Source organism: Macrosteles quadrilineatus, unplaced genomic scaffold (genome assembly GCF_028750875.1).
Source record: "Macrosteles quadrilineatus isolate MER2022 unplaced genomic scaffold, UCM_ALF_1.0 Scaffold_4__1_contigs__length_99947679, whole genome shotgun sequence".
NCBI classification, from domain to species: domain Eukaryota; kingdom Metazoa; phylum Arthropoda; class Insecta; order Hemiptera; family Cicadellidae; genus Macrosteles; species Macrosteles quadrilineatus.
This window is the reverse complement of record NW_026542597.1, coordinates 4,330,696-4,352,473: the sequence shown is the minus strand read 5'-3', so window position 1 is coordinate 4,352,473 and position 21,778 is coordinate 4,330,696. Positions and strand designations below refer to the sequence as shown.

Sequence of the window (21,778 nt, the reverse complement as noted above, 5' to 3'; positions counted from 1 at the left end):
AAAAACTAAATTGTTACCGTTGGGTTAGTTAAAAAAATCAAAATATAACTTATTTAAAATAAGTTAACACTTTCAGCAATATGTGTTTATACTTCTGCTTTCTGACTAAATTATGTTGTGGCATACAATTACTTTAAAACAAACATAAAGAATACAAGAGTACAAAAATAAATTATGATAACCAATTCTTTTGGGAATTGATGATAATTTTGTAAAATCAGTTTTAGAAATTATTATATAGAAATTAGGGTAATCTCATATTCGAGGGATACTGTGATATGCAGGAAAACCTCTCACACTTTACAGGTTGTCCCGCATATACACATGGGAGTGTAAATTTAGTGAAACCCGGATCTTAACCTTATATAATTTAGTTATGATTTGGATGGCTGTTAAATGAGAGGATTAATGACAAGATTAAATTCAAAGTACTGAACTTTTTATTCTCTCAAAGAAATTAACTGTTCTAACAACAATAAAACAATTATTATCAACAAACCTACTAATGAATGGCTGATTGGAAATATCCTGGAGGCAGCTAGAACTTTGAGTATGAAATTCCCAAAAATGAATCTACTTCCACGTAATTTATAAATCAATCAAAATATCTTAATCAAAAGATTAACTCTTAATCCCCTTAAATAAAACTTCCCCTCAAAAAACTCCCAGCTAAAGGGCCTAACCCTAAGATAGAGCAACCAGTACTCACCCAACTCTTCTGGGCACCCTGCCCTGGCCGACTGACCCCTTTCTCTACCTCTGGTGGCCTATATTAATTGAACCCGAAAGCTACTCAGTGCAAAGCCCTCAGTGTTTACGAAAACACCTCCAGCACGCTTCCGAGGTAGCAAGGCCTGACAACAGGTCATCAACCTAGCTTGCCTAGGCTACCCTCCATTACAATACATATTATAACAGTATAATCTCATTGCCTGACGATAATTTAGTCCTTGACACTGTCAATTCAAGATCACAATGATTTGGTCATTTCCTATTCATCGACACCATAAATGCATATGTAAAATTACCAGTTTTTTTCTACAGACTTTTTATGGACAAGGTTACCATATCCGTACTTAATTAAATATGGAACACAGTATAAATTTATATTATTTTTTTTAGAAAATGATTTACTAAGAGAACATTAAGTTTTAGCCTCTGACATCTCAGCATTTAGACCAGATCATAGTTTCTCCACGTCCGCCAGATATTCAATAACAAATTTTAACAGCACCTGAACTCCAGAATTTAGTTTCAGCAACGTCAACTTGTAAGGATCCACAGGAGAGAAAACTTTTGTGAATTACCCTCTAATATCTTCCCAGGGAAAATCCATATTTTTCTTTTTTACATTTTCAAAACTGTCCAGAGTGGTGTATTCAAAGCAAAAATAAATGGGGAAACCAGTTTTCTTTTTGTTGCTGTCCCAGTTATTTACCACTGATGCAATTTCGAAACATTTAAGTTAAAAAATACGTCAGTCCTCTCTTGTGTGAATAACACAAAAGTAAGGGGATCAATAAAAACTAAAGTAATAATTTTCCTTGTAGTAACTCCATATATATTTTCAGTCTTCTTGCTATGGACCCCTATTGTTCCTGAATAAAGCTAAGCCCTCCTATTTCGCCTAGCTATGACCTTGTAGAATTGATTATCTTGCAACTCCAATCAAATTAATCTAAGACTAGATCTTAAAAAGTCAAAGTCTGCCCCTTTCAGAATTGGTAAACTGAATTATTCCAACTCCCTGCTTGTTCTCTGGCGAAACTTTTAACCTTTGGTAAACTTAAATCTGCTGCTAAAACTTCTATGGTAAACAACCCTTATCACAGTAGCAGTCTCAACAGCCTAGCCCGACTAAGCAGGTTGCCCATAGTGATGTATGCGCCAGTGATAGTGCGAGCCCCAGTGTAGGCTGACCTGCCATGCAGCACTCTCCAGTTGTTGATGAAGACTACAGTCCCTGGCACTAGAGTGAGTCTCCACTGGTCTGTAGGGTTCACTACTGCAGAGGTGAGGCTGCGGAGGGACTTGTAGAACTGTGATGTCTCACTACTTGGCTGAACCTGCCTGGCACTTCGGTCATACAGATTGTATCTGTAATCAATCATGAATCATGCTTGTAGAAAAAATACCCCCAACACAGCAGACCTGCAGACTAAGCGAATTTTCATTTAAATTGCTATATTTCCACTAAAATATTCCCTTAAAATTGTCAGATTTATCTCCTATTTATATAACATTATTTTAATGAGTACTTCGGTTTGCTGCAACAGAGGATGTAATGTGGTGTTTCTTCTTAATTGAAATTTCAATAGCTTAGTTTGAAATGAAATAAACAAAATAGCCAAATTTCATTGAAATATATCCATAAACAAGCAAACTAGAACAGTTTCCATAAGAATAACATGGCAATTGTTAATAATTTACACTGTGAATTTAATCCTATATCCGTTAATTTAAACCGTCAGGCATACAACAATACTTTATTATACTAAATAATTCTTTTTAGGCTCTACAAAATTGTAAAAAAAAAATTATTTTTTTTAAGGCCAAGACTGGAAAACCCAATTTTTACCCTAGAAACCCCTCCATAAAATCCCGTTCAAAATCGGTTAATTTTTGCTTGAGTTATCACGATAATGGGCACATATATTATACATATATGTGAATTTGAACGGAGGACGTTTTTGGCCTCTGGGGACCTCAAAGTAAATCGATCTTGGGTCCAGGTCTTACCATGAGACCTACGGTAATAGCTTCCCTATATGGAGCTTAGCTTTTGCTGTGAGAGTCAGTAGTTTAAATTATTTTTAAATAGGCCTATCTTAAAGCATTTTGTTGACGTCTTAAAAAATAATAATAATAACTGAAAACTTACCTAATTTGTTTAATCTTTCCTTCAGGCCAATGGCTGATGACGGGGGACATTTGTGACAGGTGATAGCCCTTCTCTATGTACTGGTATTCTGTGTGAACAGTCTTCAAACACTCGTAATGTTGAGGATGCTCAACCTCAACTTGTCTTGCGGCTCTAAACCCATCCACCAGAAGTGTTTGACCTCCTGAACAGTTCCTTTTGATACAATGGAAGATTATCAATCTGTAAAAACAGGGAACAATTAAAATAACGATAAGAACCCACTACCAAGTCCCCCTCAACTTCATAGAGGGTTACAAGGTCAAATGTACTTACTGTTCTGACTTTTATGAAGGACCCATTGGCCGAATCTTTGGAATAGATTACAAAGATCAACTTGACCCTAGAGCCCATGAACAGAGATCCAGGGCTGTATTTCCCTAACGGCTGACACGGCAGTTGCGGGAGGCCTCAACCTAGAAGGGGCCTCACTTAGGGCCTAAAATTTTTTTATTGATAAATTTATTCCACCGATAATCTGTTTTGCCGTAATTGCAGACGACGTTGATGAAATCTCCGCAACCGCAAAAGATCTTCACTATTTGCCGTAAATGTAGAAGTTAGTCACTATTCAGAAGACTACGTCTCAGCGCTCGCGCAAGATGCTAACTATTTCTCTGCGGCTACAGGAGACGTTCATGATTTCACTGAGATCGGAGGAGACAAAGATGATGATGATGTCTCTGCGATCATGCAAGATGTTCACGGCCACATTAGTTCATGATTACGCCACGATCGGAGCAGACGAAGATTACGTCTACGCGTTCGGGCAAGATGCTTTTTCTCCGCGGCCATAAAAGACTTTCATGATTCCACCGTGATTGGAGAAGACAGACGAATATGATGTCCCCGCGATCGCGAAAAATGTTCACTGTTTTCCGCAACCACAGGAAACATTATAGATTTTGCCGTGATCACAGAAGACGAAGATGTTGTCCCCGCAATGGCGCGATTGCCTTTTTGTCTTTTTTGCCGATCGGATTGTTCAAACAAGAAAAGGTCAAAAGGTCAGTTCATAAAGTTGAAGCAATACCACACATATTTCTTAGCACTTAAGTTCCGACCTTAGAAGAATCAGAAAATAAAGAGGCGCCTCTCTGATGAGAGCCGCTCGGGGCCTCATAGATTCTAAATACGGCCCTGCAGAGATCTAAATTTGCCCAACTTGTCATTGACAAACATAATACCTTTGAAAAAACTGTCTCAAAATATGTCACGAAGAAAGCAGGGTGGATTCTCTAGAATAGCAAACATAGATTCATTAATGAAGACAAAAAGGATCATATTCACAATGAACAATTAAACTATAAATCCTATTCCATTTTCAAAGTGATAGCAAACAAAAATTATACTACACAACATAGACTGGTAAAACAATATCTAGCTGATAACTCCTCACTTGCGTCATTGCGTGTTACATGTGATAGGGCTATATGGTTTTAATCTTTCTTATGTTAGATTACGTGTTTGTAATGTTTTGTGTTATTTTTAATGTAACCTAGTTAGCTAACAACCAATTTACACATAAATCATTATTTGTATTTTGCTACCTGATGATGCACCAGTTCTAGAGAAACATGAGATAATAATTACGGTAATAAAACGACAAGAGGTAAGTAGTCTAGTCGTTAAAATTACATCTGGATTGGTAGAAGGGCCTACCCTGCAGGCTCTATAAAGTAGCAAGTGTCAGTGTGAGGGTCTAACGCTAGGTTTGTGTAGGCCGTGTCCAGATGATCCATCTGGTCACTGAACTCCCACATTGCTCCAAACAGGGTGTGCTGCGGAGGACCAACATGGCGGATCACTTCCTCAGTGGCAGCTACGCTCGGCTCCACCTTGGATCAGAAATGTGAATTTTAAGAAGATATAATAGCAAATTATGAGATATTCTTATTAAATCGGCCCATTCAGGCCAGTGTAATCCGTACCAATTGTATCTAGTATTTATAATTACTTACTACAACCATAGACAAAAAGAATTAAATATAGACTGTCAGCCGTGTTGCGGTTACCATGGTTACGATAGGTTTCGGCGCACACCGCTGTAGTTTACGTAGCGCGTACGCCGTAACTACATGGCGCTCCAAGCGGTGTGCGCCAGAACCTATGGTAACTGCAGCACAGCTGACGGTCTATATTTAATTATTTTTGTCTATACTACAACCTAAACAATAACTCAATGAGGAGGAGTTGTATTAAATGTTTCTCTAAACGTCCGCTGCACAACAATCTACAAACCAAAGACTTCAATTCACTAAACAAAGGAAGATACTTAGCTTTTTCATGATCAAAAACAAATTGTGTAAAAAATATCTAGCTAAAATTTATTTCTAAGTATAAGATAACCAAAGAATCACAAAATGAGTGTAGCTAATTTAACGAATGTAAAAAAAACTGTTTAACTTAAAGGTTGAAGGGATACATACAGGAAACATTAGATTTTTCTCGAAACTAATGTTACAACAATTAACACCCCCCCCCCCCCCATTTCATTAAAATTCTGTATAACTGTAGACTTAGTTTTTTGGAGTAAAAGCACTTAGATCAATAAGGAAGAAATTATGGATAAGGAACTAGCTTAGGTACCAAGAAAACAGTTCCACGCCGTTGACAGCTCACCAAAACTTAACAACACAATTAATTTTAAGTCCGACTACTTTCGTCTGAAGCCCCATTGTAGCATTGTAGTTGTGAAATATCTAATTTTATCATTAACTTTTTGAGTGCTGCTATCAGTCTGAACTCTGGTGCTCTTTTCTTGGGTAAGTTAGTTTGTGTTTATTTTCCTAACGCACTTTAGAATCTCATGATAACTTGCTCACATCAGTGACAAACCCAACTCCATACTGCAGAAGTGACTTGACCAGCCTAGTAATGCCATGTTGAGACTTGACCTCATTGACCGTCACATGTTCTACCTCTCGTGACACGTCCCCGGACCACAGTACTTCTTGAGGTCCACTTTCCACCTTGGTCTGGCTTGTAATCCACTCCAAATCATACACAGATTTATGTCCATCGCTCCCTGCGGGAAAAATTGTAAGTTTCACATAGGCATGTGGTTGAGGATTTGCTAGTTGGGTTTTCTAATTTTTTAATCTACAGAAATAGAATTTCAGGGTTTATTAACTTTATTTATTTTTACTACTACAATTTCAAAGAAACTAAGGACATAACGTTAGTTTACATGATGAGAGTTAGTGTCTGTTTCAATTTATCTTTAGCTGCATGAACAGGATAACATAAATGAGTAAAAACTATACAGTGGATCAAACAAAAGCGAAAATAGTCAAAACAAGTAAAATAAAATAATTAAAAAAAGTTTTAGAACCATAAGTTATTTCATTTGTGTATTTTTTTTCGAAGAGTTCATTAAGATGGGATAAAAACTTGTAGTTTTTTCTAACACAAAAGTAACAAGAAAATATTTATTGATTAATCAAAATGTTTGCCCAGCTAAATTATTAGGTATGGTTAGCTATCATATTTTAAAATTACAATATTTCAAAAATATCTTTAAATATCTTGACAAATACCTTTAAATAAAGATCTTATAAAATATTTCTAAATTTTGTAAAAAAAATTGAGTTTAAAGTGTTTTTGTCAATATTCTATTAGGCCTTTTCAATGTTTAATAAATATATAAACCAGTCATTAAAAATATTACTTCAAGTCAACTTGATTCATATGTGTCGGTTAATGATACCAGCTACGGTACTAAGATATTTTTACTCACAGTTAACAACAAATTCTTTTCCACAAGTAGAAAAATTGAGCGGCTGTATACTGGGATCTATGTCAATAATTCTTATGTTACGTTGGTTGGTTATATTGTTGTAGCAAATATTGCACCTATAACAATGAATTGTTCAGACAGGTGAGGAAAGTGCTTTGAATACATTTGTGGATCTCCCAAAGACAATTCTCAAACAAGGGAGTTTTAAAAGGAGATGAGAGTTCAGCTGGCTCACCCATGTGTGATCCTATTGCAAGAATAATATATTCAGAAGATTTAAAAATATATTTTCCTCTCAGTAGATTAATTGCATGTTAATGACACTGAGGATAACATTTTTTTAATCTCAACTGACATTTCTAAATAAAATATAGGTCCTATAGATCATATTATGTTGAGTTAAATTCCATAAAAATGTTTTAATTTTTTTAAATGCATAATTAAAAATACTAGGGTCCATTTTGTTGTAAGAAAGCACACACGTTTATACAAAACTAAATGATCAAGTAATGAACAACAATAAGTTTAAGCTTGCTAATTTATTTTGATGGTCGACAACAGAATGAGACTAGAATATTTTAGTCATTTTCCGTAAGTTAGGACCTACCTGCAGTTTTCACGCAACCATTCAAAACTCAGCTTGACCTTAGGATTTGACACTTCCCTTTTGAATTCAAAGAACGAGTCAGTTACTGAAATCATTTCCTAAAAATAAAAGTACAGACATTATGCTGATGTACGCATACACTCACCTAAAAAACTGACACACATCTAATCTAAGTTTTAACCCATCCAAACAACCTTAACCAAACTTCTATATCAAGACCATCTGGATGACAATTAATTGGTAATCGTCAAACGATGGGAAAGACAGGAAAACTACTCATTTTGTAAATAGAGAAGGAGATTAAATTAATGAGCAGGAAAACAGTATGTTAGGCTCTCAATAAACACTTTACCCAGGGGATAATTTAACTAGCGAAATAATGATGCATAATGACAAACAAAAATCCAAAACTCAAAAATATTTTTCACCACACTATGATGTTTTTGGCTATATTACATACGTTAATTGGAGGCTGAAAGTTACGTTTTGCTGGCCATGCCAGCTGTCGCCAATTTGGGGACCGAGCAGGTTTTTACAGGCCGGGGCCGCAAAATCAGCTGTCCGCTTACTTACTTAAAACATGAATGCGTTTTAAATACACAATCAAAATCCATAGCATTGCAATATAGAATTGTGTTATTGTCACCGTTGCCTGGCAACTATTTATTTATATTTTTGCTGATTCCTCAAATTATTTCTTCACATAACCTTAAAGTTGTAGTTGTGTTGACGATCAGTGTGCATTATTATAGTGGTGAATAGTGGTAGGCCTAATAGGGTATAGTGTGGTGAAAAATAGCGTTCGTACCACGGACCGAAATGGTTTTGCAGCTCTCGATCGATTTAAGTTCTCGACTTCGTCTCGAACTTCAAAACTATCTCGAGCCGGCAAAACCTCATTTTCGGCCCTAGGTACGAAATATACTATTCTTACCCCCGTCACAAGCATTAAAATGCAATGGAAAGTAAAACGTGGGTAGGAGTTGATGATATTCCTCCCGAAATGTTGAAGATAATTAGCGAATATGTAGCTAAGTTAGACTGTTATCTCACCAAGTAAACACACCTTTGTCAAAGGGACATTTTGATTATCCCTGAAAGCAGTAGTTGTTAAATAATTGTTTAACAAAGGATATGAAACTATAGATAAATTAATAATATAATAGATCATCTATGATGGAACACTTTGCAATAACTATATACACATCAGTTTATCTTATAAAATGTTCAAAATGTTTTCATTAGGTGAGGAGGTGATTTTGAATTTCCTGTACTTTCTTGAAAAACGTAAAACTATTTGTCCCCAACTAACATGGATTTATAAAAAACTAGCTGTGTAGCCTACCCGTTCTACGGACAGGGAACTTGTAGTCAGTTGAAACCTTCTCAGAACAGCAGTTGGTTTGCATATTTCGTGTGAATTTTTCCAGATATGCAGGCACAACTATTATAGGAATACACATAAACCTATGCAAATACAATATCTGACAGTTTCAAGCCAAAACAAATGCTTAGCAATTAAATGTCACCCGGATATAATTATTGTTGGTCTATATTTATATGTGGTAGCTCAGTGTAATTGCAAGTGGCGCAAGATTGGTTTGCTTCCTATTTGGGAAGGTCACAGTGGCCTATTTTTGTGTTTTGTAGCAAAGTAGAACAGGAAAAACAACGACAACTTAATTGCAGACTTTGGGGCATCGCAACATTATGTGTTTCCCGAGTGACTTCTTTCACACATATCAGAGCTTTGCCAATTAACGTCACTGTATGGTGAAGATATTGAGGCCATTGGAGAGGGAAGTATTCATTCGAGTAACTAAGTATGAATATCAGTAAAAACCAATACATCACAGCTATAGAAAATGTATGATGTTCCTGAGCTAGGAAGGAACCTGATGTCAGTCAGCACAACAATGAACAAAGATTTGGTTTCAACGTAACTAAAGAAAAATGTGTCTTCATGAAGAATAACGTTGCTCAACTGTATGGACATTGTGTGTAAATGGACTCTATGAAATTGAAATTGATCATTCTGTTTGCAGAAGCTGAACCAGTGTTTAGTAGCAAACAGAAAGAAAACTATCCAAGATTGGTCTGAATCTCTGGCTCATCAAAATAAGACACACGTTAAAGTATTAAAAGCAAAGCAGGGGAATTACTGTATGTCAAGGTGGAGAATGAATTTGTGAAGGTTGTGTATAAGGCAAGCAACACAGAGAAACACACCATTCTCGGACTGTAAAGCCAAAAATGGCAGGAGAAATAGTGGAGATCTATGAGGTCCTATGAATCCAGTCACTAAAGGGGTTGTAGAGGACATGGAGGGGGGATTTTTTGTGGGAATGTGTTTGGGGTAGTTAGAAGATAAAAATACTAAAAGTCCCAGCCCCCCTAGCCCTGCTGCTTCAGCAAAGAGAGGGGGGAAAAGACACCTTTTTTAGTTTTACTTCTACACTGAAAACTGTGCATCGTACGGAAAAATTTAAACTATAAAAATAAAGATGTTAAAATTCTCTACAAAAAAGGTTATATTCATTTCTTCTCCATCATTCATTATTTCTTCTTGCCTTAGTTTCCAAGATATTCTCAAATGGATATACTTAGAAATTCTTTCATAAATGGATTTGTCCACGCTTTTCGTCCAAAAAAGCAAAAGACTGCTATGCAGTTCGTATGGTGGCACAGAATGTGACTAGTCCAACCATCAAAAATTTACACCAAGTCAAGAGAATTCTTTGTTACCTGCAAGGTTCTAAGGAATACCCTAAAAGCTTTTACAGTGTCCGGGTTTTTTTTGGACTGGTGCTGGTAATAACCTGTAGGAAACAGTTTTACAACCTTATGAAGTAATGTATATTACTTTTATTTTGAAATGTCTAACGTTGATTGTATGGTTGATTTGGCTTAATAATAATAAGTTGTGAGTAACCTGTTCTTTATGTGAATTTGTGACAGCACTTAAATTAGGTAAGGTAAAGTTTAAGTTATAATGAGCCAAGTTGAGAAGTTGATGGTTTATGCTACCTCCTGACTGTTTCTTGTACAATTAAAACACTGGAAAATAGAATTCCAAAGTACCAAAAGCTACCCTCAGGCTGCTGGTGTTATTACAAAAAGTTACATTACATGTTTCAATTACATCATTACATGTTCAATGTTAGTTAACAAAGTTAGGTTATGTTTGTTTGTTATTGTTGTGAACTGTGATTGACATTGTGGCATTTTTGTTGCCGCGACCGTGGCCTTTAATTCAAGTAGCTATGAAAATCTAGTAAGGCTCAGCATAGATTAAAAATTGCAAGCTAATGGGATTACCATTAACTGACGACACCAATCACCATTAAGTACCAAATTGATAAAACTATTTAAGAAACGGTCCTTCTGGTAAAATATTTTCAGGGAAAAATGTTCGTCTGGAATCTGGACAAAAACCTTGATACAAATTTCTCATATAGGGAATAAAGCGTTACCTTTTGACTGTATTACCGTAAGTCTCATGGTAAGCCATAGTCCAAGGTGGTAAGGGTAAGACCCAGGACCAATTTAATTTTTTTAATGATGGAATGGCCTCTAGATCGCCTGAATAACTAATATAGGTTTAAATCACCTGTTTTCTGTCAAAACGATCATCTTGGTAGTATGATTACTACCAAGACGATCGTTTTTACAGAAAACAGGTAATTTAAACCTATATTAGCTAATTTTTGTGTTAAATTTACCAGAGGTAAAAACACCATCTGTTCAAAAATCGATTTACAGAATACTATATTAAGTTTGCGTGTCCATTAGCATGGTTAACCGAGTAAGAAATCTATTTTTGGCATTTCTTTTTCGTAGAAACGTGTAAACCTATATTCTAATGAGTTTGCGGTGGACTATGGGTAATGTTAAATGTTGCAATATATTTCTAAACCATTTTGTAAGAGATTATGACTATTGGTTACAGAGAAAATAAAAATGTAAATTAAAAATTCTTATGGATAGATTCTTATAAATGGTGGAAGGAATTCCACCATGATTCTTATGGATGGTAAACAAACTGCGTCCTCCCAACCAGTTGCGAAAGCCAGTATATACAAATTCTTAATCTATGGCATCCCAAAAGGAGGGGAGTAGGAGCAAAAGCTGCATAGCATTCAGTTTATGCTGTTAAAAGCAGCAAAGTACAAAAAAGATTTTTCTCTTTCTGTATTCTGTCACTTCACTTTCAGATTGGTTTGGTTAAGGTTATGTTATCCTATCCATCCAACAACCGGTGGGGCACACGGGAGGGACTAAGGCTAACATATCTTGTAGTGTCAGCGTTCGCCGCTAGGACTGGTAAGTTGAAAAAATTTAAATTAATTTTTAATTTTTTGTTATAAAATTAACTTTTTAATTATAAAATATTGTTTTAAAGTTATAAAATAAATTTTTAATTTTTAAAATTAAACTGTCATAACATAACCTAACCAACCAGACTTGCTGATAATATAAAAACTATATAAGATAAAAATCTAATTAATGATTACTTATAATTTTTAATTAATTATAAAATTAATTTTAAAATTTAGTATTATAAAATTAAACTGTCATAACCTAACCTAACCAACCAAACTTGCTGATATGAAAAATTTGTTGACAAAAAGTTAATGCTGTCAGTGGGTTTCGAACCCCGGACCTCCTGAACAGCAATCCGAAACGCTACCAACTATGCCACGAACGCCGCTGAAATCACATCGTTTCGTTACGGTAATCGTGTCGCCTCAAGAGAAGACAATAACCACTAGCGATATGACGTCATTACACATTTAGCCTTAGTCCCTTCCGTGTGCCCATTCCATCCAACAACACCGACGTCACGTCAATAAACAAAATATCATATTAAGGTAGGCCTACTTATATTACTTCAGAAGAGCTTATTGGTTATTTAGGCATATATGTTAAAAATGTAAATTCTTCGCCAGCATAAGTCGAAATTAAGCTTGACTTTTCAGTTGAGTTATTTTTAGGCATAGGGTAGACTAGGCCTAATATAAACATGAAATAATTTGATACCAAGTTCATATTAGGGCCATCATATTCAAGTTCTTTTTACCATAGCATCTGCTAAAAGTTAATTATACTTAGAATTTCTAATCCTGTTTTAGAAAAAAAACATCATACAGTATTGTCACGTTTTATTTTCCCACAGGATAGGCCTATCCTCACACTAAGTTAGTCCAGGCCTATGTTATCTTGTGTTAGTTTGGCCCAGTCTATTACTAGGTGGCGTTTGCAGAGGCATCCACAAAATTGAGCGGAGTCATCAAGGGTTTATATTATATTGTTTTGGTCATACTGCAGTAATACTAGTCGTTTTTAATGCATGCGTTGCAGGTCTAAAGTAGAATTTTACTCTTTAGGATGTAGTTTTTAGCCTCTATGGAGTAAAAATCAGCTGTTGTCAACTCAGTAATTTTCTATTGTAAAGGATTGCATGTATCGAAATATGTATCGATTCGTGCTTTGTAATTATTTTAACCTACAGTGTACAGTCTCTTCCCATAGCGTTTTAGCATTGCAGATACATTAAACCATTCCTACACTCAACACGCTCACCTTTACTACTTCCCTCAACCCCTACGTCGTGGGCCTATTTCCCTCTCCTCCCATAGCATTTTAGGATTGCAGATACATTAATGTAATTGCCAAAGACAGTTCCCACACTCTGCACTGCAAGCCTTACTACTTCCTTCACCATTTCCTACGTCATAGACTTGTTTCCTTCGCTTCTCATAGCATTTTTGGATTAAAGATACATCAAGCTAACTGCCACAGACGGTTTTCACAATATGCTCATACTTTACTACTTTCTAAGCCATTTCCTACTTCAAGGACCTGTTTTCATCACTTTCCATAGCAATTTAGTATTTTAGATACGTTAATCTAATTGCCACAAACATTCCCCACACTCCGCACTGCTAGCCTTTACTACTTCTTTCACCATTTTCTATGTCGTGGGGATGCTTCCATTCCTTCTCATAGCATTTCAGCATTGCAGATACATTAATCGAACTGCTACAAACGGTTTCCAGTTCCCCCACTCCACACTGCTCACCTTACTACTTCCTTCACCTCATCTTACGTCGCGGACCTGTTTCCCTCTCTTCCCATAGAATTTTAAGATTGTAGATACCTTAATCTAATCGTCATAAACAGATCCCACACTCCGGACAGCTCACCTTGACTACTGCCTTCACCACTTCCTACGTCTCGGACCTTTTCTCTCCCTTCCCATAGCATTTTAGGATTGCAGATCCCATAATCTAATCGTCGTAAACAGTTCCCACACTCCAGACTGCTCGCATTTTTTACTTCCTTCACCACTTCCTACGTCACGGACCTGTTTACCTCCCTTCCCATAGCCTTTTTGGGATTGCAGATACCTTGATCTAATCGTCATAAACAGTTCCCACACTCCGGACAGCTTGCCTTGACTAGCTACTTCCTACACCACTTCCTACATCGTGGACATGTTTTCCCCCCTTCCCACATCATTTTATGATTGCAGATACCTTAATCTAATCGTAATAAACTGTTCCCACACTCCAGACAGCTCGCCTTGACTACTTCCTTCATCACTTCCTACGTCGCGGACCCGTTTTCCTCCCTTCCCATAGCATTGTATGATTGCAGATATCTTAATCTAATCGTCATAAACAGTTCCCACACTCAGGACAGCTCGCCTTGACTACTTCCTTCATCACTTCTTACGTCGCGGATCCGTTTTCCTCCCTTCCCATAGCATTTTCTGATTGCAGATGCCTTAATCTAATCGTTATAAACAGTTCCCACACTCCGGACTGCTCGCCTTTACTACTCCCTTCACCACTTCCTACGTCAATGGTCATAAACAGTTCCCACACTCCAGACTCTTCTCGCATTTACTACTTCCTTCGCCACTTCTTACGCCACGCAACTGTTTCCCTCCCTTTCCATAGCATTTTATGATTGTAGATACCTTAATCTAATCGTCATAAACAGATCCCACACTCCGGACAGCTCACCTTGACTACTGCCTTCACCACTTCCTACGTCTCGGACCTTTTCTCTCCCTTCCCATAGCATTTTATGATTGCAGATACCTTAATCTAATCGTCATAAACAGTTCCCACACTCCGGACAGCTTGCCTTGACTACTTCCTTTATCACTTCCTACGTCGCGGACCCGTTTTCCTCCCTTCCCTTATAATTTTTGGAATGCAGATACCCAAATCTAATCGTCATAAACAGTTTCCACACTCCAGACTGATCACCTTTAGTACTTCCTTCGCCACTTCCTACGTCGCGTACCCGTTTCCTCCCTTCCCATAGAGTTTTAGGAATGCAGATACCTAAATCTAATCGTCATAAGCAGTTTCCACACTCCAGACTGCTCACCTTTAGTATTTCCTTTAGCAATTCCTACCTCACGGACCTCAAGCTAGTGTCGTCATTTGATTATATTTATGATTCATACCGTTTCTGTTCTAATATCTGTGGAATATTGCTATCAGCTATTTCTTTATCTACTGCATTCAAAAGTCAACAGCTGATCATATGTCTTTGTTTATGTGTCAAATACTGCTTCCATAAGGATTACATTGAAACTTTGAGACCCAGTGGGGCGGATTCCTGAGAGTTATTTTTAACGCCATATAGATGTTGGCACTCACCGATATGGTCTTTATCACCATCCAAAATTTGAAAACGATTGATTCAGCCGTCTAGGAGGAGTTTGCGTATTACGAAATGCATAAAAGTCGACGTATAAGAGCTTTGCTCGCTTCGCTCGCTCCGCTCAATTAATGGGTAGACTTCTATATCTGTTGGCACAAACAACCGAACGAAAATATCGATTGTTCGATTGTTTCATTCGATATATCGATCGATATTTTAATTTGGTTGTTTGTGCCAACAGATACATAAGTCTACCCTTATTGATTAGTAAGGCTAAATGGATTAGCTATGCTGACAATATTACCTAGCAGGGATGAACATCAATAGGTAAGTTAAACCATCCATGTTTACCAGTCCAACATTGGTGCCAACCATAAATGTAGCCTACTAAGGACCATGTAGCGCACGAGCGAGGACGGGAAAACAGCTGATTTCCTTATGTCCCATACTCATAGTTATATAGTTGTGAAACTGCCTGCTAGCCACTGACTTTACATAGGCATCAATCAGCAATCAGCGGTAGCACCAGTAGCCTATAGGCCTATAACTTAGTAGACTATATAAACACTAGTGTTAAAGTTAATATAGGCAATGCTATTACTGAATTCGATACTATAGGCTACACATTATAACAGATCTATGAAATGGAGAAAAACGTAAGGTTATAAAACGTGTCTACTTGTTTGCATGACATATTGAAATGGAAGGTTTTATGACAATTGGGAACAGTTCTAAAGGCTTTTAGGAGATATGGCTTCGTAGTCTACAGTATGCCTATGTTTTAAAATTCATGAATGCAAGTTCGTCATAGTTTGATTTTTAAAATGAATACTTGCTCATGACAAAGACAAATAACAAGTGAAACGGGAGGTTTTTGGTCAGTTGGACACATATATAGACATTAATAATGGCTTTAGAAAGTCAGTAAACAACTTTTGTGAGGATACGGCCGTAGCCTACAATATGTTTTGAGATTTATGAATGCAATCGTCATAGTTAGTTTTAAAAATGTCTACTTATTCATGACAAATAAATGGGGAAATGTGAGGTTTTGCACACAGTTCTAGGCGTTAAAACTGGCTGTAGAAAGTCACCCAACGGTTTTTAGGAGAATATGACCGTAGTCTACAGTGTGTTTTGAAATTCATTAATGCGATCATCATAGTTTAATTTTTAAGATGTCTATTTGCTCATGACAAACAACAGGTGAAATGGGAGTTTATGGACAGTTGGGCACGGTTTTAGGTGTTAAAAATGGCTTTAGAAAGTCACCAAACGGCTTTGAAAATTCCAAATGCTCCACACCCCCCAAGCCCCCCGGAGGACCCCCATTTGTCCCCCCCAAAGTGTTGATGCTGGGTTATCATAAATATGTTTTTAGGACTTTCCTTGTTTCGTTATGAATCAAACGATGTCAGATGAGTCATACTTTCGCCCGCCAAATCTCCTAGACTTATCAATGCAAGTGTATGGATTGTAGGGACAGTTCCACAACTTACCATAAATTATTGGATAAAATATTGTTTAAATTGGATATATAGTTTATATGTGATATAAATATCGATTGTATGTTTGGCGTATTATATATGTAAATTAAAGGTCATAGGGTCTGACCAAAAAGACTCTTTCGCCATTGTGCTTTGGCAGGATGATTAGCTTAGTTCAGTTTAGCTAAGTTTAGATTATGATAATAACAAACAAGGTTAAAAATAGCTAATCATTTTAGAAAAACTCTAATTGATGAGTTAAGTCGCAAAGGTTTTTTAAGATATAAATTTACCTAAACATCAATTTCTATTCGTCTAAACTGAACGAATCAAACCAGCCTAACCTAAATGCCGCAGCACACTGTAAAAGAGTGGCCCTCTTTAACAGAAAATTAATATCTATATTTAATAGGTATAGATTGAATTAAAATTTCACCTTAAACATATAATAGGTTTCTTTGCAGTTATATCTGTGTTATTTTTAATGTTGATTACAACTAGTGACCAAACCCTTCCTATAGGCACAATGGAGGATCCTGTTGGGGTATTGGAAGACAGAGTGCGGTTGTTGGAGTTGAGAGTGTTTGGGGAGAGCCAGGGAGAGGATGTAGCTCTTCCTCAGTCTTCTGCCGTTGACTCTTTGTTGGAGGTTCAACGTGTCGTGTCATCTGCTCTGTCCGGCCGAGAAAAGATGACTGCTGCTGTCAAACGTCTGGACCAGCTTGAAGCCGTACTTGATCCGATGTTTGAAGACTCGGTAGGTTTTTCAGACTATCTTCTTGTATTGCTGTGCTTTAGACGGACAGCAAGTGATGGACTGTAGCACTTTATCTTAAATAAGAGAATGAGATACTTTATGCTGAAAGTGTTAACAGTCGTAATGACTTCACGCAACTCATGCTAAACATTACACTTGTTTAGTATAAGTAGAGATATAGAAATATTAGCCTATATATGATTTGTGTCAAGTTGACTCTCTTATCACAAACCACTCCCATTCGTGTATTTTATGTACAACAGTAATTATAGACAAACTCATCCACGGATGAAAACTCTTTTATCTTGACGTTCGACAACCTGAAAATATATGCCTCAGCGGCATGAAAAAGCTGTAGTTGATTTTAACCAATACAAGGATCGCTTGACGCAAAAGGAAACGTAAATCATTTTTATATTGTTAAACTATTGAAGTACATGTACGTAGTAATTTCAGGTGACAATTTTTATGTAAAATAGAGTAGCAGTGGTATTAAACTAATACAATTTAAGTTAGATAAATCACTCAGATATCATCAAATCAGAGAAAAAAATTAACTTGGGCTCATTGACATTTAAAGCGTGTTTTTGAAGCAGTGTGTACATATCCAGGCTTGTAATTCTTGTAATTTGTCTGTACTACAGGTTATAGACAGTGCTGCAAAAGTTGCTTTTATTCTCTCAATGGAGTCTCACCTGGAGGAAGTGACAAGACAACTTGTCCGATTGAAGGAACTGAGCCCCAGCTTGGAGAGTGAGCAGCTGCGTAACATTCCATTGTTGCTAAGGCAACTTGCGAAACTGACCACTACGATGGTCGAGCAGCGAGAAAAGTATGAGTTGGTTGACGACGGGATACAAGACCTTGTGTCTAGGTAATCACTATTGTGTAGACTGTAAATAGTTTTCATTAACTTACTTATTCTCTAAGCTCAGTTATATAGACTAGTTATTTGTGTAACTAGTGCGCGGTTGAATATATAAATCGGTGTAAATGCCTGCTTCTATGTAATCCAAATTATTGCCAAGGCACGCAACTAGTTTCGACTTCACGAAGAAGTCATCTTCAGGTCAAAATAACTTCATCAGAAGGTCGTCAATACACTATTGTACATCTACACACAAACATGAACACGAACATAGTTACAAAAAAAGTTACATAATGTTGATTTATTATTTAAGTCATATGTTTGTTTCTATATTTGATTATTCCCTTTATATTTTCCTTGATTCAATTAAACACTAGTTTCATATTCTGTCTGAATTTAATTTGATATTCATTTTTAGAGTTAATTCCACATTTAATATGCTCTCCACATTTAATATGCTCTCCACTTTATTGTGCTGTTTGGTTGGATTACTAGAGTGTGGCAAAAGTAAGTAAATGCAGCAATTAGCCATAATCAGTGCAAGGAAGCCCGCTTTGTCAGTTAAATGTAGGAAAAATGTCTTTAGAATGCCTTGCCATATAAAGCTCTGTGTGTGTATTTTATGCCTACTGAGGCTTTTCTACACACTGACTATTGCACACTCAATAATTATAATTCTGTCAGTTTAAAACCTTTTACATCGCTCAGTGTATCATGTGATCTCTCTTCATATGCACTCAATTCCTGAAGCTATTACAAGAAAAGTGTAGCTCTTAAATGTCCCGTACTGCAAGATGAATATGACTGTAGGTATTAACGTTTCTTAAGTTAAGTTCATTTTAATTTCTTTGCTCCTATTTACCTTGTATGGTTTCCAGTGGCCCTATCATAACAACATAACATATTTATATGAGAATTACCATACGTTTTGATGACAAAACTTTGTTAAACCCAGTAAGAGGACTAGGACAAGTAGCCTACAACAACTAAACTGACACTATTACTAGACCGAAGTAAAATAATTATCGTCAGTCATGCAGGTTGCATCAACTGTCCTCGTGGACTGTGTGAAGGCGCTATAATAGGGCCATATTTAAGGACCAATATGGCCCCGGGCCTAGGAGGATCTCCGCCCCGGGGGGTCAAACCAGAGCCCTGCTCTATAATGATTCAACTAAATGCAACGATGTAAAGAACTACATAGTTGTTTATATCGTTATAAAGTTGTTTATATCGTTATAAAGTGGTTTATATCGTTGAATAAATGAACTTGACAATTTTTTTACGATAAAATCGGTGAATAGGTGGCTAGGGCACTAAGCTAATAAATAATTTCTTTCTTTCATTGACGCTAAGGAAGGATTTTCATTTCATTTCTTACTATTAGGAGTATGCACTTTAAATTTTGTTTGCTTCGCACTTTAGATTTGTTTACTTTGAGTCAGGTAAATACCCCCGCCGCAGCAAACCTGCAGACTAAGCAAATTTCCATTTGCCTGATTGGATTTACACTAAAATGTCTCCTTAAAAATATCACATTTATTCCCTATTTAAATAGAATCAGTTTAACACATACTTAGGTTTGCTGCAACAGGGAGGGCAAAAGTGTTTTTTATGTAAAATGTTAATAGTTAGTAAGAAATAAAAACATTTTCCAAATTTGGGCAAAAAATGTTAATAAACAAGCAAACTACAACAGTTTACTTATTCTCCATAAGAACAACATGGGAATTTTAAATTTACAATTTTTTGAAATTTTCTCCGTAACCATTAGGTGCATTATAACGCTTCAATATACTAAATTATTTGTTTTTTTAAGCTCTACAAAATGGTTTGGAAAGAAATTGCAAAAATTTATGTTTTTTGAGTCAAAAGTGGAAAAACCCATTTTTACCCCATAAAACCCCCCATAAACCCCCGTTCCCATGGTCCGATCATGCTGGTTCGCGAACTCGTTCGAATAAACGTAGGTTTATACGTTTGTACCAAATTTCATCAAAATCGGATCGTTTTTGCTCGAGTTATCGCGCTAACGGACACATATATAAATATATATATAAATAAATATATATATATTTATATATATATATAAATATATATATATATAAATATATATATATAAATATATATATATATAAATATATATATATATATATATATATATATGAATTTGAACGGATGGTGTTTTTGGCCTCTAGGGAACTCAAAACAAAAAAAAATCGGTCCCAGGTCCAGGTCTTACCATGAGTACTACGGTAATAGCTTATTCCCTATATGGGAAATTCGCTAAAAATGTTACTTACCTATAGGCCTAGGCCTCGATCCCAATTAGATCGGTTCAAAATCGGTTGGCTTTGGATTTGCTTATATAATGTTGATTTTTAGGCCGAGCAGAGCCTGGCCTACAAGCTTGTGAGATCAAGCTCAAAGTCAGAAAATCAAGCTCATCGAGCGGATTTTCTCAGTACTCAATACAATGCCCAATTTTAAAGTCCCAATTTAAAGCTTTTATGTCCGCGTGGATCACGCTCACGAAATTGAAAGATTAGGCCTACGCTTTTACCACAATTACCATGACATTGTCGATATTCACGTTTCTTTTCCTGCGAGAGATATATCTAGGATTTTGCCGCGATTGCGGAAAAAATTATTTTCACGTCACCACGGGTTGTGTAAAATATTAGAGATTGGGACGTGAATGTTGAGACGATGATGTTTTTTATCTGATGATGTCCTAGGTTTTGGTTGCAATCACGGTAGACTATGATAATGTTTCCATGACTACGGGAAGTATTCACGATTTTGCCGCATTCATGAAAGATGATGATGACGCCTCGGAGATGGCGTGCCAAGCTTAAGTGCAAATTTAGGTGGTAATACATGTGATAATGTTTTTAAAGATTATTGGGAGAGGGGGGCCCAGCAAACAAACTTGCGGGGGGGGGGGGCGCGGGCTCTTATTGCTGCCACTGATGGTCTCTAAATCCATGATCTTTGACATGCAGTCTGATTTTACAAGTGTAGTACATTATTACATACATGAATATTTTTTCAGGTATACGGAGGTGATCAATGGAATTACTGCAGTGTTTGCCACTCTGGATAATTTAGTCACAGAATTAGAAATAAAAGCTCTACCAAAACCTGTCATAGATTAAAACTCAGCGTTATACTACCACCTTAAACATATTTAATAAGCTACACGTTGATAAATGTTGTTTCTATAATTTAGCTTTTAATATTTATTTATGTAACTGTTTTTTAATAAACTTCTTCTAAATATATATAAATTGAATCTATTTCCCTGAAATACTAATAAAGGCGTAAAGGTATAAAAGTGGCTTCTGATGGGAAAAAAAAATCATAGGTCAACTGTTTAACGGAAACAGTTTCATGCACTTGTTACATGACATTGAGGAACATTGCAAGTACAGAAGAATATAGCTAGGAGCAGCAGCTGTATTTGAGCCTTAATCCTAGTTCAATTGATTTACTATGAAATATATTTTTCATCACTGTGTAATGAATGTAACTATTTTCGATAACAGCTGACATCAATGAAAGTAGTCGTTTCCCAAGCTCTAGTTTAGGCCTTAGGGCGAGGGAAAATCGACTGCTCATATAAAAGTATAGGATATTGTCAAAATATTCTAATGCTATCTCGGCAAACATTGTATAGTCAGCAAATGAGGTAGTTTGAAACAGATTCAGAAATCA

The 21,778-nt window shown here is 36.3% G+C and overlaps 2 protein-coding genes across 2 annotated transcripts; one reads left to right on the top strand and one right to left on the bottom strand.

The window, feature by feature from the left end:
• Positions 1-1,826: 1,826 nt before the first annotated feature.
• Positions 1,827-10,363, bottom strand: LOC128991698 (trimethyllysine dioxygenase, mitochondrial-like). The gene is made up of 7 exons (XM_054414796.1): positions 10,294-10,363; positions 7,267-7,364; positions 6,660-6,775; positions 5,746-5,948; positions 4,583-4,758; positions 2,882-3,103; positions 1,827-2,097 (listed from the first exon to the last, which is right to left on the bottom strand). Exons 2-7 carry the CDS (start codon positions 7,359-7,361, stop codon positions 1,827-1,829), a joined length of 1,083 nt encoding a protein of 360 aa, XP_054270771.1. The 5' UTR covers positions 7,362-7,364; positions 10,294-10,363.
• A 1,730-nt stretch (positions 10,364-12,093) lies between these two features.
• LOC128991672 (uncharacterized) lies at positions 12,094-21,352 on the top strand. Its single transcript, XM_054414765.1, has 4 exons — positions 12,094-12,137; positions 16,958-17,193; positions 17,838-18,067; positions 21,117-21,352. The coding sequence occupies exons 2-4, from the start codon at positions 16,963-16,965 to the stop codon at positions 21,217-21,219; spliced, it is 564 nt and encodes a 187-aa protein (XP_054270740.1). The 5' UTR covers positions 12,094-12,137; positions 16,958-16,962; the 3' UTR covers positions 21,220-21,352.
• The last annotated feature ends 426 nt before the right edge of the window (positions 21,353-21,778 follow it).